At 58.6% G+C, this 14,618-nt stretch overlaps 2 protein-coding genes across 3 annotated transcripts; both read left to right on the top strand.

Moving 5' to 3' along the window:
- Positions 1–1,072: 1,072 nt before the first annotated feature.
- Atxn7l2 (ataxin 7 like 2) lies at positions 1,073–9,803 on the top strand. 2 transcript variants are annotated; one of them, XM_048363751.1, is made up of 11 exons: positions 1,073–1,520; positions 3,379–3,444; positions 3,811–3,915; positions 4,297–4,507; positions 4,856–5,043; positions 5,623–5,705; positions 6,066–6,304; positions 7,102–7,300; positions 7,441–7,562; positions 8,015–8,807; positions 9,690–9,803. In XM_048363751.1, the coding sequence occupies exons 1-11, from the start codon at positions 1,394–1,396 to the stop codon at positions 9,702–9,704; spliced, it is 2,148 nt and encodes a 715-aa protein (XP_048219708.1). In that variant the 5' UTR covers positions 1,073–1,393; the 3' UTR covers positions 9,705–9,803. The 2 variants fall into 2 exon arrangements, with proteins under 2 accessions (XP_048219708.1, XP_048219707.1); XM_048363750.1 differs by having other exon boundaries at positions 4,760–5,043.
- A 1,049-nt stretch (positions 9,804–10,852) lies between these two features.
- Positions 10,853–13,961, top strand: LOC125364265 (probable transmembrane reductase CYB561D1). The gene is made up of 3 exons (XM_048363754.1): positions 10,853–11,048; positions 11,841–11,878; positions 12,340–13,961. The coding sequence occupies exons 1-3, from the start codon at positions 10,901–10,903 to the stop codon at positions 12,841–12,843; spliced, it is 690 nt and encodes a 229-aa protein (XP_048219711.1). The 5' UTR covers positions 10,853–10,900; the 3' UTR covers positions 12,844–13,961.
- Positions 13,962–14,618: the final 657 nt, after the last annotated feature.

Below are 14,618 nucleotides of genomic sequence, written 5' to 3'. Positions count from 1 at the left end.
CTAGGATCACAGGTGTGAGCCACCAGCATGTGCGCGCGCGCGCACGTACACTAGCTTACTAGAAGATTCTTGCTGAACAAATCTTCAGACAGGCAGTTTTTCTGAATTTACGTTCTCTAGAAAAATGCACTTGGGCACAGTCTCACAGTCAGTGTCACTAGGTTCCTAAGAATCTCTCCTCTCAGCTCTTACCTTCCAAGTACTTAAGAGTTCCCTGAATGAAAAAGCAGTCTGAGGTCCTAATGCCACAGAACTTGACTTCTTGCTCCCAAATGTGGTTTCCTTTCAGCAACACAGATCCTTTACCGGGTGAGACCCTGAGGAGGTAGGGGGGAGGGGGAGGCTTACGACTTCTTGTCAGATCAGATGGTGAAGAGGCAGAGGCAGAGTTTTGTCTTTCTTGGGGCGGGTGAGGAAGAAATGTTATCAGCTGAATTTTTCTTTCTAAGGAGGTAACTGATTAAGGTGGTGCCTTCCGGGCCTTGGCAAGGAAACGTTGACATCTTAGGAGAAATCTCCCTGCAGCGAGGTCTTGAGTACCAGCTCTTCCTGCAGCGAAAAACACACATTAGGCAAGGAGGCCCCGGCGAGGGCGGGAGCCGGGGTCGGGACGGGGTCGGGGGAGGGCACCGCGGGGCATGGACCGCACTGCCCAGGAGGATCAGCAGGCCCTGGAAGCCCTCCCCCCCCCCCCCCCAGCCCCTCGGGTCATCCGGACAGGTGCTCCCGGCCCCGGCGGCGGGCCGCGTGGGCCTCCCCGGGGGGAGGACGGACTCGGGACCCAGGCCCGCCCCGGTAGCCCCGAAGTCCTCCCGCGCGGCGCAGACGCCCTCCCCTTGCCCTTCGGACTACCCGCGCCCGGCTCCCCGCACCGAACCCGTCCCGTCCACCGGGCAGCGGAGTCGCTCGCCGCACGCCTGCCCGCCCGGGAACGAGCGCCAGCCCGCGGCGGACGCACGCACGCACGCACGCACGCACGGCTTCCACGGGGGCATCTCGGGCTGAGGGAGGCTCGGGGCTGGCGTGGGTGCGAGCGCGCGCGCGCGCGCGTGTGCGCCCGCCGGGGGAGGGCACCGGCGCCACAAAGAAATGGGCGCACAAGGGTTAGGTGAGGGGACCCCGGGGCTGCGGTCTCCCCCGTCCCCTCGGCCATGGTGCGTTTCCCGGGGGCTCTGTCGGGAAGCTCCGTAGGCGACGGCATCCCCTCCGGAACTACATTTCCCAGAAAGCTATGCGGAGGGCGGAGGTGAGGGGGGGGCCGCGACCTGAGTCGCGCCTGCGCACAGAGTGAGCTGGAAAGGTAGGGGAGAAGGAGGCGTGCCCGCGGCCGGGCGGGGGGGGGGAGGGGGCCGCGCGGCGGCGGCGCCGGGGCGGGCGCGCGTCCGCGGCGGTGATGGCGGTGCGTGAACGCGCGGCGGCAGCAATGGCCGCTCTGGAGCGGCGGGTGCCGAGTCTCGATGACTTCGCGGGACAGAGCTGGAGCTCGTGGGTGGAGCGGGCCGACCTGCCTGCGGCCGACGGTGAGTGCCGCCGCCGCCGAGTCGGAGGGCCCCGTCGCGGCCTCCCCTCCCCCTCCCCCGGCCCCCGCCGGCGGAGGGGCGCCGTCCCCGGCCGCCGCCGGCCGGCTCCGCGGCCCCCCAAACAAAGGACCCGCCGGGTCCTAGTGCCCGCCCCCCGCGCCGCGCCGCCCGGCGCCGCCGGGTCCCAGCGCCGCCCGCCGCCCGGGGTCCCCGCCCGCGCCGGCGCCGGCCCCGCGCCGACGTGCCCGCCTCCCCGGCCCCCGCCCCCCGACACCTGTTCGGGCGCCTCCCGCCCGCCGCCGTCCGCGCCACGTGTTTCCCACGCACCCCGCCGCGTGCCCCCCGCCGCCCCCCGCACCCTCCGGGCGTCTTCCCGCCGCCGGCCGTGCCCGCGGGCCCCGGCCCCCTCCGCCGCACTCTCCCATTCATCTCCCCGTCCGGGAGCCTCCCCCTCCCTCCTTCCGTCCGTCCGTCCTGCCAGCCGGCCGAGCCTCCGGCCCGCGTCCTCTCCCGGGCTTCTGGCTCTGCCCCCGGGCTCTCGCTCTCTCTCTCTCTCTCTCTCTCTCAGGACCCCGACTTTCTGTAGGCCCCCTAGTGCCTTTGGTGAGTGGGCCTACAGCCCCCCCCCCACCCCCGTTCTCATCTTTGTCTCCCGGGCCCGGGGGACCCCCGGCCTGGCGGCCTTGGGGGTTGACAGCGGGCATCACGCCCCCAAAGAAGTTTGCAAGTGAGAAGAGGTGCAGCGGGGGACCTCGCCGAGCCGCCGCCAATGACACTTGTTCTTTCAGACCTCTGACTCGCAGCTTGATTCCGCACATCATTCCCCATAATTGCATTTAACAGACTTCATAGTGGGAGCTGCCCCTTGGCTCTTGCCTGCCCAACCTCACCATGCCTCCCACCTGGATATTGTATAAGATTGCCAATAGTCATCTCACCTCAGAGGGGGCTAATCCGAGTGAGCATCTGAGAGCAAACCCGAGTGGGAGCACAGGTCCCTCTGGGACTGTCCTGTGCTGGGTGGGCAAGGATGGGACCATTGTCAGGGTCTGGGTGAAGGAAGAATCAGAAATGGAGTCAGGCTGGTTCAGTGACTCACAATTGATCCCCCCCCCCCCCAAGGGACAGGGAGGAAGTGTGTGTGTGGAGGGGTGTGTGTGAGTTAAGATAGAAGGATGGAGGAAGCTGCTTTGCATAGCTAAAATGTTTTTGTCATTAACCCAGAAATTGAAGTAGGAAAGCAACCCTCTGGCAGAGCCCCTTCTAGGAAGAGTTTGCCTAGCGGACCAAGGAGACTTTGAGGGTGTCAAAGGGCCCAGCCCCATCAGTTTTTCTGCTCTGTGACTGTTCACTCAGTGCAGAGAACTGCATATAAGTTTGATAATGAATCTCCGGTGGACATAAAGTGATTTATGAGGAGGGGGACATAGGACAGAAGCTCTGGGAGATGCTACAAAAGACCTGTGATTCAGGGACTTACAAAAAATAAAAGAAAAATCAGAACCATGTCTCTTTAAATGGGCAAGCAAATCTAGAAAAGGGATGATGGTATTTACACACATCACCCAAGCAGTCAACAGTTAGAACCCTAAACTACACTAAGGAGTGGAGGGTCCATAAGAAAGGTGGCCATCTTCATAACAGACCAGTTCATCTCAGAAGAGCAGGCAGAGATGGGCACTTGAGAGCGAGCCACTGAAAGGTGCTTTGGGGATTCTGAGCACAGAAGGTTTGTCAGGGAGTGTAGGCTTCTTAGTGCTGGGCTGGGGGCGGGGGGGGGGGGGGGGGGGGGAGTGTCCCACCAGGAGGTGGGGCTCTGGGAAGAGAGTGGGCCTTCTGAGCTGTGTTTTTCCTCCAGGGGCTGAGCTGGAAGAGAGTAGCAAAAACATGAAGAAGTTGGATGCTATGACCCTCATTAAAGAAGGTGGGACTCAATGCACATAGGGCTGGGACCGGGGCCCACAGGGCCACTCGCCCCTCTTCCACCAGGAGGTGGGTGTTGAAGCAAGAGGGCTGAAGACCCTCACTTTGCTAGGACTGAGTTAGCCCTGCCTGCGGTGGCCTGTGGTTGGAGATCCCAATCGTAGGTGCTTGGCTTCCACTCATGTCAAGCCCTGTGCACCTCAGGCCTGGTCAGCAAACTCAGGAGGCTGGGGATAGCCAGCAGAAAGCTTGCCGCGTCCGTTGGGAGGTGAAGCACCTTCTGGGGGTCGGGATAGTAGTGTTCTCTGATCTCACAGGGAAATCCTGTGTCTCCAGCCCCGTTGATAAGGAGTTTCTGTCGTTGTAGACATGTCCATATTTGGGCACTGCCCTGCCCATGACGACTTCTATTTGGTTGTGTGTAACCACTGCAGCCAGGTGGTGAAGCCTCAAGCTTTCCAGAAGCACTGTGGTGAGAGAAGCCTAGGGAAGAACGGGTGAGGGGAGGTGGGACATGGTACTCTCCGGACCGCTAGACCGCCACATGGGGGTGATGGAGGGTGGTACTAGGGATAGGACAGTCTGGGGCAGGGGGCAGTTTCAGGATATTGTGGGGTCTGAAGTTATTGTTTGAGCAAACTTTGAGCATCCAGGGGTGATAAGAGATTCAGGAATCTGGGTCTAGAATTTTGAGTCTTGAAGGCTCAGTTTGGAAATGGAAGAAAGCAAATTCACAATGTAAGCTGTAGAAACTCAGGTTCTTGTGATAGAAGCTGGTGGGGTGGTTGGGGGTAGGGGAGTGAGGTTGTTGATAGCACTCACCACGATTACTCTCTCCACCTCCTGGTGACAGAAAGAAGACATGGGCCCCTCAGCAAGCTTTATGCCCGGGTCCCACCCCCACCTCCAGCCCCTGCCAGCTCTCAGAAATGCCATGTAGTGAATGGACAGGGCCCAGCTTGTAGAGCCCCAGGTTCCACTAAAACCTCCTCCAGGGAGAAGGGCCAGGGGTCCCGGAGCCGTGGCCATCAGCCTCCGGAGAAGACGCAGAAGGACAGCCTCTGGTAAGTCTGTACACATCCCAAGACCACCCCTGACCCTGACCCAGTGAGGGGTTGACACCGATGGAGGCAGCCCTGGGTCAAGGCAGCGGGTCCATCCGCAGCTCCTTTCCACCGACTCAGGGCTTGTGATGACCACACCCTTCCTGGAGCCCACCCAAGATCCAGGGCCAGGGAGGAGGTAGCTCTAGGCCAGAGTTCCGCACCCAGACCCAGTGTCCCACACCCCAGCCCATACCCTCTCTCCACGTGTAGCCTTTTCGTGCCTGTGGTGAATTTGGAGAAGATGTCCAGCCTCCCGAAGCCCGATGGACATGGAATCAGGGTGGCCCCACCCTCTGCTTTCCTCAGCCAGCCAGGCGGCCTCCCCAAGGACTCCCCTGGAAAAGCCCCCATGGCTCTCCCTTCTAAGGAACCTCCTAGCAGAGAGAGCAGTGAGATAATCCCCAGTGAGGGTTCCAGCCACCGGGCCGAGAACAGCCCCCCGGAGGAGCCCAGTGGGACCAGGCTGCCCCCCAAAACCCACCGGAAGATGGCTCGTGAGTAGTCCTGGTCCTGGGAATCTGGAAGGTAGAGTGGGGGGCTCCTGGGCTGCTCTGTCCTTGGAAGGGTAGAGTGGGAAGCTTCTGGGCTGCTCTGTGCTTGGGCTAGAAGGGTTGGAGGTGAGGAGTGAATGGGGCTGCCTAGCAGAGCCTGCAGAGCACAGGAACCACCTGCCCCCAGGAAGCTTCTGTGGCTCAGATCTCCTGAGCTAGGCGGAGGGAGCTTCTGCCCAAGCGGACACAGTTACTCCCTTCCTCCCCCAGGACAATTGACTGTACCCCTTTCTCCCATCTCGCAGCTGGCTTTTCTGGCATCCCAGATGCCTGCGGTTGCTTTTGCTTCTTGCTGTGTGCTGCCTCCTTTGGGCCTACAGTCTCTGGGAGGAATGCCGGGCCCGGCCCGGGGACAGGGGAAGCCCTTGCTCGTGACAAGAGTTACTCTGGAAAGTGAAGCCCCAGAGGAGCCTCTCTGTCTTTGTCCTGATTCTTCCCAGGCCCTTCATAGGAAGAGGCCAGATCCTCCCCGGAGTCCATGAGAAGTGTCCTCCTGGCTCACGGGAACCTCTTTACCCACAGGGAAGGAGTGTGACCTCAACAGGCAGTGTGGAGTCATAAATCCAGAGACCAAAAAGATCTGTACCCGCCTGCTGACCTGCAAGGTAACCCCATCCCCACTGCGCCGCGAGGGCGAGCAGCAGAGCTGGGGCCTGGGCAAGTGGAAGGATGTAGGAATACCTGAAGCCCCAACTGCGGGAAAGGGAAGAGGAGGCTACCCCCGCCCCAGCGGGCGCACGGGGGGGGGGGGGGGACCAGCAGGAGGGAGCAGCTCTCCGATCCCCCCTGCCCAGGCCAAAGGAGGGTGTTGGCCCCGTGGGGGAGTGAAGCAAAAGGCACACAAACACACCCACAAACACACTCCCACCCACTCTCTCTCCACTGGCCCAGGCCACAGCACACTGCAGCCCCTCACCCTGCTCGGCTCACGACCCTTCCCACCCTCCCACCCCGCTGTGTTCTAGATCCACTCGGTGCACCAGCGCCGGGAGGTCCAGGGCCGCTCCAAGGATTTTGACGTGCTGGTGGCCGAGCTGAAGGCCAACTCCCGCAAAGGAGACTGTCCCAAGGAGAAGAGCCCGGGGCGCAGGGAGGTGCCACCCCCCCATGAGCCTCCCTCCTCCGTCCACGCGGCAGCGGCTGCGCCCAGCAGCTCCTTTCCTGCGCGTGCCAAGCAGACCTACTCCTGCTGTGCGTTTCCCAGGTACGTCCAGATGCTGTCCCCGCACTGCGCCCGGGCCTGTCCAACCCCCAGGGCACCAGTCAACACTGCAGGCGGCCCAGGGGATGTCCTGCAAGATGAGGGGGGGTGGGGAGGGGGGTGCCTCTGCCCTGCAGTGGTTTGGAAGCAGCTGACTCTCCCATTCCCCCCGCAAGCAGACCACAATATCCTAGCCTTCCTGAGGTGTGGCAGCCCCAATCCAAACATTCCCCCAGCTACTTCCAACAAGCCAAAGCTTGTCACTGGGGAGCTGAAAGGGTCAGGGTCCTGGGTGCGGCAGCTGTACCGTGTACTCATTCGCTGGCCCCTTCGTGTGCACAGGCTGCGCTGGATCCCGGGGAGAGCCTTGCCGAAGGAGACACACACGCATCTCTGCCTGTAACACCAGGGGCAAACACGAAACAGGCTCAGCTCCCAGACAGGCTCACAGGAATATGTGATGCAAGAAGGGGGTTGAGAGAGTTGACGGGGCGGACCAGAGCTGGGTGCAGTTAAGCTCAGAAGATTTTCTGGAGGAGGCAAATCTGGAGCAGATTTCCCCCCGAGGAGGCAGGGCCTGGGAAGTGAAGGGGTCTGGGAGAGAGCATCTTGGAGCTATGGCCCTGGGCCCTGTCTCTCACTGTGAGCTTTGTCGTGCCCTCCCATCCTTTCCTCCTTCCTCTTCCTCTGACTGCCCAGCAGCGCTTGCCCTGGCTTTTTGAGCTTGGCGGGTTCAGGGACACCCCCACCCTGATCCCACACCAGTCACATGGTCCTCACGTCGCCTTTGGCCCTTCTAGGTCCCGGGCCTCCTCTGAGAGCGAGTTGGATGATGAAGGTCCCTATGGTGGCGATGGGGATCTGGGCCTGTTCCCTTTCCCCCTGCCCCGGGGTGGGGCCCCAGCTTCCAGCGAGGAGAGTGAGGAGGAGGGGCCATCTGAGGACCTGCACCTCCTTCCTGACTGCCATTATGCAACCCGGCCCCCACGCCCCCAGGCGGTAAGGACCTGGGCAGGGTCCTGGGGTGGGAGAGGGTGGAGTCCGGCCCTTCTGGGCCAGAGGATGAGGAGGAGGTCAGATCCTACGCGCCTCTGTGGACGTCAGGCCCCACCAACCACATTCTTTCCTTCTGCCTCCAGTTCTGCACCTTCGGGAGCCGGCTAGTAAGCCCAGGATGCTATGTGTTTAGCCGCCGGCTGGACCGGTTCTGCTCGGCACTCAGCTCTATGCTGGAGCGGCACCTCAGTTCCCACATGTGGAAGTGAGTCTCGTGCCCAGAGCTTCCCTCCTCAGACCTGGGTGCACATGGGCTTCAGAAGCTTTGATCCCTCACACACACCCACTGGCTGCCTTGGCTCCTTGCTAATTAGACCCCAGATGATAAGGGGCATGGAGGGAGCGGGGACTTGGCAGCCTAGGGAAGGACGGAGGTAGGAGGCGTGGGGTGAGTCTAGACGGTCATCTATCACTTGCAGTACCCCTGGGTAGTGTGGGGTAAGGGATACCCACTGAAAACGAGGTTACCACCACTCCTCCTGTCCCCGTTCATTCCTTCCTCTCCCCGTGCCTTCCTCAGCCCTCAGTTCCAGTGCCCGCCAGCAGATGGCAGCAGCGATGGGGCGCCACTGGCCATTTCCCAGTGGGCGGAGGGACTGAGTGTTGGGAGGCTTTCTTGTTCGCTTGGCAGTCACAGTGGGGCTCTTTTTGCTATAGGAAGATCCCACCGGCAGCTGAACCTCCATCACACTTTGTCAGTTCCTCTTTATCTGCTCCCCTGAGCCCACCCACTATGGGCAGCTGTCCCCGACTTCCAGGCCCACCCCCCAGACCTGCCTGCCCAGCCTCTACACCTCCTATCAAGGACAGCCTGGTCCCCAGCTACCCTGCCGGCTCTCCTAGTGTAGCGGCTGCCTGCAGCCAGGCTGAGTGCACGGGTGGCACGCAGGCTATCACCTCACCTCTACCTGCCAACACACCGTCTCCGTCCTTCAGCAAGCTGCCACCATCCAAGGCCAGCAAACTGTCCAAAGGCAAGGATGGGGCAGAAATGGAGGCCCCGTCTCGAAAGCGGAAGTTATCCCCAGGCCCTACCACTTTCAAACGGACCTGCATTCTGGAGCCCACTGGAAAAGGCAAGCCCTCTGGCTGCCGGGGTCTCGCAGCCAAGACTAAAACAGCGCTGGGCATGGGGCTTAATGGGACAGTGGGGCCAAGGGTAAAGAGAACAGGGCCCCTGGACTGTCGGGGTTCACCTCACCCACCTCCCATGCCGGCCAAGGCTCAGCTGGAGAACCAGGACATCGTCAGTCACCCAGCCAAGGCCTTGCCGCCCAACTGCCTCTCTGAGGAGGAGGTAGCCAAGAAGAGGAAAAATCTGGCCACTTACTGCCGGCCAGTGAAGGCCAAGCACTGTCCAGCCAGTGTCCCTGCTGATACAGCCTGCTCCGTGCGCCGCAAGAAGCCAGGGCCACCCCTGGCCTTTGAGGAGAAGTGCTCTACACTGAAGGTACCAGCCCAGCTCCCCACAGTACATGGGCAGAGAGGGGGTCAGGAGGGCTCACCATGAGAACACAGTAGGTACTTGACATGGAGAAGGTGCTAAGTAGAGGAATGAAATGTGGGGAAAGAGTTTTGGGGGCTATCTTCCTTAGGAAACCAGAGATTAGTTCTCCGCATGGTGACTCCAGCGTTTACCTGATGGACCTTTCCCCCCCTGCCCTTGTTTTTGACTTAATCAAAGGACCACTTCTTTCTGAATTGGCTATGGCCTCCACCCCCAGGACCTAGAACTACCTCCAACATCCAAAGGAAAGGAAGTTTGAGTCTCTGAGCTGTAGCTCAACGCACTGAGCTGGTCCTGTTCTTTGGTGGTTCTTCTGGGCATTGGGCACTGAAGAGCAGATGGACAACCCATGGCCCCCATAGGCATGTGCGTTCCTCTTGCACTTGTGCCCTGCTCAGCTTCTCAGTAGGTTCAGCTGGCAGAGGTTTTCGAGTGAAACCTGCAGCCAGGTTTGTCTTTTCCATCGGAGCCTGCTTTGAGCTGTCCATATGATCACTGCCAGGAGGGACTTCTGGGAGATGGGACAGCGGGGTGTGCTCCCAGTTTAAACATGGGCCGGATGCATGTCAACCCCTCTGGCCACCCACAGGGAGTGAAGTGGGACAATTGTGAAGGGATTCACTGTGTGTTTATATGTGTGCTTGTACACATGTGTTTTCCAGCTTCACGATGTAAGCTCACCCAGTTGGCACTCGCCTTCCCCTTGCTCAGTCTTAGTTATCAGACCCACAATAGGAAATCAAGGTTTAGTTCTTACAGTCTACACAGGCACTGAGAAGGATGGCCCTCACCCTGACCTGTCTCTTGCCTCTTGTCTTCCTGCAGTCAAAAGCCCATTAACGAGAAAGTGCCTGTCCATTGCAACGGAGCCGCCAGCACCTCCCCTCCAGACCAGGCCCCAGGCTGCTGCCGCTTTTTATAACTTTATATTATTTTTTTAAGAAAAAAAAAACACTTTAAAATACCTCAAGACTGTCTCCTTGTTGTGTTGCTGCTAAGAAAACACTGAAAAGGAAGAAGGACGATGTAGCGAAATGAGTGTCCTTAGTTTGCCTCATCCCACCCTTGGAAGCTGAGGTGACAGGCAGCCCCGCCCCCGGTAGGATGATGAGGCACGTGACGGAATGCAAGCCTCCCCTAGAGTGGTGACCCCAAGATACTACTTTGTTCCCACTGGGAAGAGAAACTGCGGAGGGAGCTGCACGACTGACTTTGGTGTCGGTTCTTTGCTCTAAGGGTGTTTAGGAGTTCGTTTCTGGCCCCTTCCTGGCCTCTCTGTAGATTGGCTGGCGGGGGCTGTTTGTGCCCCCCCGCCCCCTAACGGCAGCCTCGCAGCTTGATCTGGGTTGGTTAGCGTTCTGGAGATGCCCCTGATTCCTCTAGAGATTGTCTGGGTCTGTCTTCCCGCGCCGTGGGCTTGCCCCCTAGGGTGGAGTGGAGCCTCTCCCAGGTGGGAGTCCATAGGTTGTGTGACCTTTTTGGAGGCAGGACGGGACACAGACTGCAGGACTTGGGGTGTGTCCGGCCCCGGTTCCCCGGGGCAAGCGCTGTCGGGGAGGTGGCAAGGGCCGGGAGTGCCCTAGTTCTTCCAGGGGTCTCACTGGAGACCATGCTTCCAGCTAGAGCCCACATTCCAGGGAACTGTGTGTGGGGCCTTGTGGGGCCTTCCGCTTTGTTTTTCCTTGGCGCACAGGTAGGGAGAGATCTTGCTCCTTGAGAGCAGGAGAGGGAATCGCAAGAGGGAGTACGGGGGGAAGCTGCCCAGAGGCCGGCCTCGCACTCCTGGATCGGGGCACCGAGCTGCGCGACCCACGGCGTGCGCACACACACACACACACACACACACGCACACACGCACGAACGAAGGCGGGGGCTCCGGGCGCTCCCCCCGGCCCCCAGGGGGCGCTGTGGCTGCCTCGGCGGCGCTGCCGGCGGCTCCCGGGGCGGAGCCTTCCTGACAGCCGCCGCCGCCTGGCTCCGCTCGCAAACCCGGAAGGCGCCTCTGGCGGGGCCGCGCGGGCCGGGCCGGCGCAGCCATGCAGCCGCTGGAGGCGGACCTGCTCCCGGCGCCGGCGAGGGAGCTGAGGCTGACCCGCTGGCTGCGGAGAGGCAGCGGGATCCTGGCGCACCTGGTGGCTTTGGGCTTCACCATCTTTCTGACTGTTCTGTCCCGGCCCGGAACCAGTGAGTGCGCGGGGCGGGTCCTGGGGAGGGGGCGGGGCCGGGCGAGGGGCGGGGCCGGGCGAGGGGCGGGGCCGGGCGAGGGGCGGGGCCGGGGCGGCGACCGGGCGCTGCTCGGGGTCCTGGAGGGGCTGGGGGCCGGGGCACGGGGCTGGAGAGCGCTAAGGGGAAAGCCTGGCTCCTGCTGGGGCGAAGAGACTGAGGTCCCCCCCCCCCCCCGGGACTGGGCTGGGAGCCAAGAGGCGCCAGATGGGGGAGCCAGCCCAAGCTGAGCCGCGTTTACAGGAGGCGCGCCTGGCTGCCCACTCCAGGGCCCCGTGGCGGCTCCCGTGTGCCCTAATTTCCTGGTTGGTTGTTAGTGTGTGTGTGTGTGTGTGTGTGTGTGTGTGTGTGTGTGTGTGTGTATACATTTGCCAGTCCTGGGGCTTGAACTTAGGGCCCAGGTGCTCTCCCTGAGCTGCTTTTGCTCAAAGCTAGCGCTCTACTACTTAAGCTACAGCACCACGTCTGGCTTTTTCTGAGTAGTTTATTGGAGATGAGTGTCACAGACTTTCCTGCCTGGGCTGGCTTTGAACCATGATCTTCAGAGCTCAGCCTTCCGAGTAGCTAAGATTACAGGTGTGAGCCTACGGTGCCCAATTTTCCCGATTTTTTTTTTTTTTTTAACACGGATTGGGGTTGGTATGCTGAACTTTCTGGTGACCAGATTCCTTGAAGTCCACCTAGTCATGGAAGTGGAAGTGGGGGAGAAAAACAGTAGTGCCCAGCCCTCAGCCTGTTCTCTTTAATTCTTAGGTCTTTTCTCTTGGCACCCTGTATTCATGGCCTTGGCGGTGAGTTTGGACTTCGATCTACAAACCAGTATGTTCGGATATGCTTAGCTTCGCCACGAGTGAAGACTCCTGTTTTCTGGAGGCTCAGCCTTTCTAAGGTTCACAGAGATGGGGGAGAGAGCTAGGGCCTCATCTTGCCCTAGAAATTGGAGAAAATGAAGGGCTGGGCCATAGGTAGAATGTGAAGTGGTTGAAAAGATAGGACATGGAATATATTTCTCCACAGGTCCCTAAAAGACGCTGTGGAAGGGGTGTTATTAAGTCATTGCCCTCTACAATTCAGGAAGAAGTTTAACATCTGCAGTTGTGCTGGTCAAAAAATGGCCTGTGTAAGGCAGGGCCTGGTGGAAGTCCTTTAGCCTTAGCCTTTTGTGGTCTTTGTTTAGATGTGTGATAACACCTCCTTTTCCTCAGGCCTCCCGACAGAACTGAGGCTCATTGGCTCTCTCCTGTATTTACAGTTCTGCCTCTGCATGGCTGAATCCATCCTACTCTTCTCTCCTGAGCACTCCTTGTTCCTCTTCTGTTCCCGAAAGGCCCGCATCCGACTCCACTGGGCAGGGCAGACCCTGGCCATCCTCTGTGCTGCTCTGGGCCTGGGCTTCATCATTTCCAGCAAGATCCGAAGTGAGCTGCCCCACCTGGAATCCTGGCACAGCTGGGTAGGAGTTCTGACGCTATTGGTCACTGGTGGCCAGGCACTGTGTGGGCTTTGCCTCCTCTGTCCCAGAGCCGCCAGAGTCTCAAGGGTAGCTCGCCTGAAGCTCTACCATCTGACATGCGGACTGGTGATCTACCTGATGGCTACAGTGACGGTGCTCCTAGGCATGTATTCAGTGTGGTTTCAAGCCCAGATCAAAGGTGCAGCCTGGTATCTGTGCCTAGCACTGCCCCTGTATCCAGCTCTGGTAATTATGCACCAGATCTCCAGATCCTATCTGCCCAGGAAGAAAATGGAAATTTGAGTGCCTCCTAACACTGACTCTTGGTAAGATGCTTACCTTGGACTTCAGGGGTTTCTTGGTAGCATGGGACCCATTTCAGAAGTGGCCATGTTTTTTTGCACTTTCTGGGCCAAAGGCTACAGAAACCCAGGTTGTTCTTGTTGAAGGATGACCCAGTCGACCAAAATGGGGGAATGTATTGAGTACAGTGGAATGTGATGGAGGCCTTGAGCCCAAAGCTTCCACTAGTGATGAAGACAGAGACCTGTTTGGGGGGGGGGAGAGGGTGGTGATGGTGGTAGTTTTTTCTTTCTTGTGTTTCTTATGTACAGTTGAGATCCTCTAAGTTATGAGTGGAAGCCGTGGATATTTGCCCCATCCCCTAAACACTTTTTCTTTCTTTTTTTCTTTTTCTTTTTGCTGGTCCTGGGGCTTGAACTCAGGTCTTGGGCCCTATCCCAGAGCTTTTATGCACACGACTAGCACTGTACTACTTGAGCCACAGCTCCACTTCTGGCTTTTTTTGGTGGTTAATTGGAAATAAGAGTCACATAGACTTTTTTGCCTGGCCTGACTTCAAACCACCATCCTCAGATCCCAGCCTCCTGGGATTACAGGCTCAATACTGGCATCCAGCGGTATATGTTTTGGGGCTTGGTTTTGTTTTGTTTTTGAGACAATGTCTCGCTGTAGCTGAAGTTGACCTGTAAACACTATCTGGTCCTGTCTGGCCTCAAACTCAACCTCCTCCTGCTTGACCTCCCAAGTGCTAGGATGAGAGACCCTGTACCACTATACCAGCTTGAGAAAGCGGGGTGATGCTTCTCTTTAGGCTCTGTTACATAACTAACCTTAGGTACGTTCCCTATCTCAGGACCTCAGTTTCCTCATCTGTGAATGTTTCTAAGTGATCTCTTAAATCCCTTCCATCTCTAATACTCAGTGTCCATCAGTCCATGTCACAAAATACCCTCCTAACTGTGGACCACGTGGACCACTTAGCAGACTCAGGATGTAATTCTTTTTTTTTTTTTTTTTTTTTTGCCAGTCCTGGGGCTTGAACTCAGGGCCTGCACACTGTCCCTGGCTTCTTTTTGCTCAAGGCTTAGCACTCTACTACTTGAGCCACAGCGCCACCTCTGGCTTTTTCTGTTTATGTGGTGCTGGGGAATCGAAACCAGGGCTTCATGCATGCTAGGCAAGCACTCTACCACTAAGCCACATTCCCAGCCCATCAGGATGTAATTGTTACATTAATTCTCCACTTACTTTCCTGAAGCAACAAGTCTGCCCTTGTAGCCCTTCAGAAATCTAAGCTGATTTGGCCTCTGGACCAGGGCTCCACGGGTCAGGCTCTGTGGAAAGCTCAAGAGAGGATCTCATGGATTTTTAAGACATTCAAGGCACTAAAGTCACTTTATAGTTTATGGAGGAACAGAGGAAACGTGGATTAACCAAGCCTTTGACTTGTGGGTGGCTCCTCCACTTGGAGAGGAACCTTCTTCAGCCCACTTTAGGATGTGGCCACACACAGCCCCTTCGTGTGCTCTGTCCCACATCCGTTCTCAGGGCAACGTCGTCCTAAGCAGCTTGTGCTTCTCCTTTCTTAGGGTCTTGCCTTAGCACATCGTCCATGGAGCAATTCCAAAGTTTTCGAACAGATAAGGGTCAAGGAAGTGGGGTAGGGCTCTTCTGATCCAAGGAAAACAGACTCCCTGGTTCCTCTTCTCCCCACCATTTAAGCTTTCCTTAGTTATATCCTGTCAGAAATTTGGTCTAAAAGGGGCCGAGTTCGG

The sequence above is a fragment of the Perognathus longimembris genome, chromosome 15, assembly GCF_023159225.1.
Source record: "Perognathus longimembris pacificus isolate PPM17 chromosome 15, ASM2315922v1, whole genome shotgun sequence".
NCBI classification, from domain to species: domain Eukaryota; kingdom Metazoa; phylum Chordata; class Mammalia; order Rodentia; family Heteromyidae; genus Perognathus; species Perognathus longimembris.
Note: the sequence above shows the minus strand (reverse complement) of the source record. Positions and strands in the feature narration are given on the sequence as shown.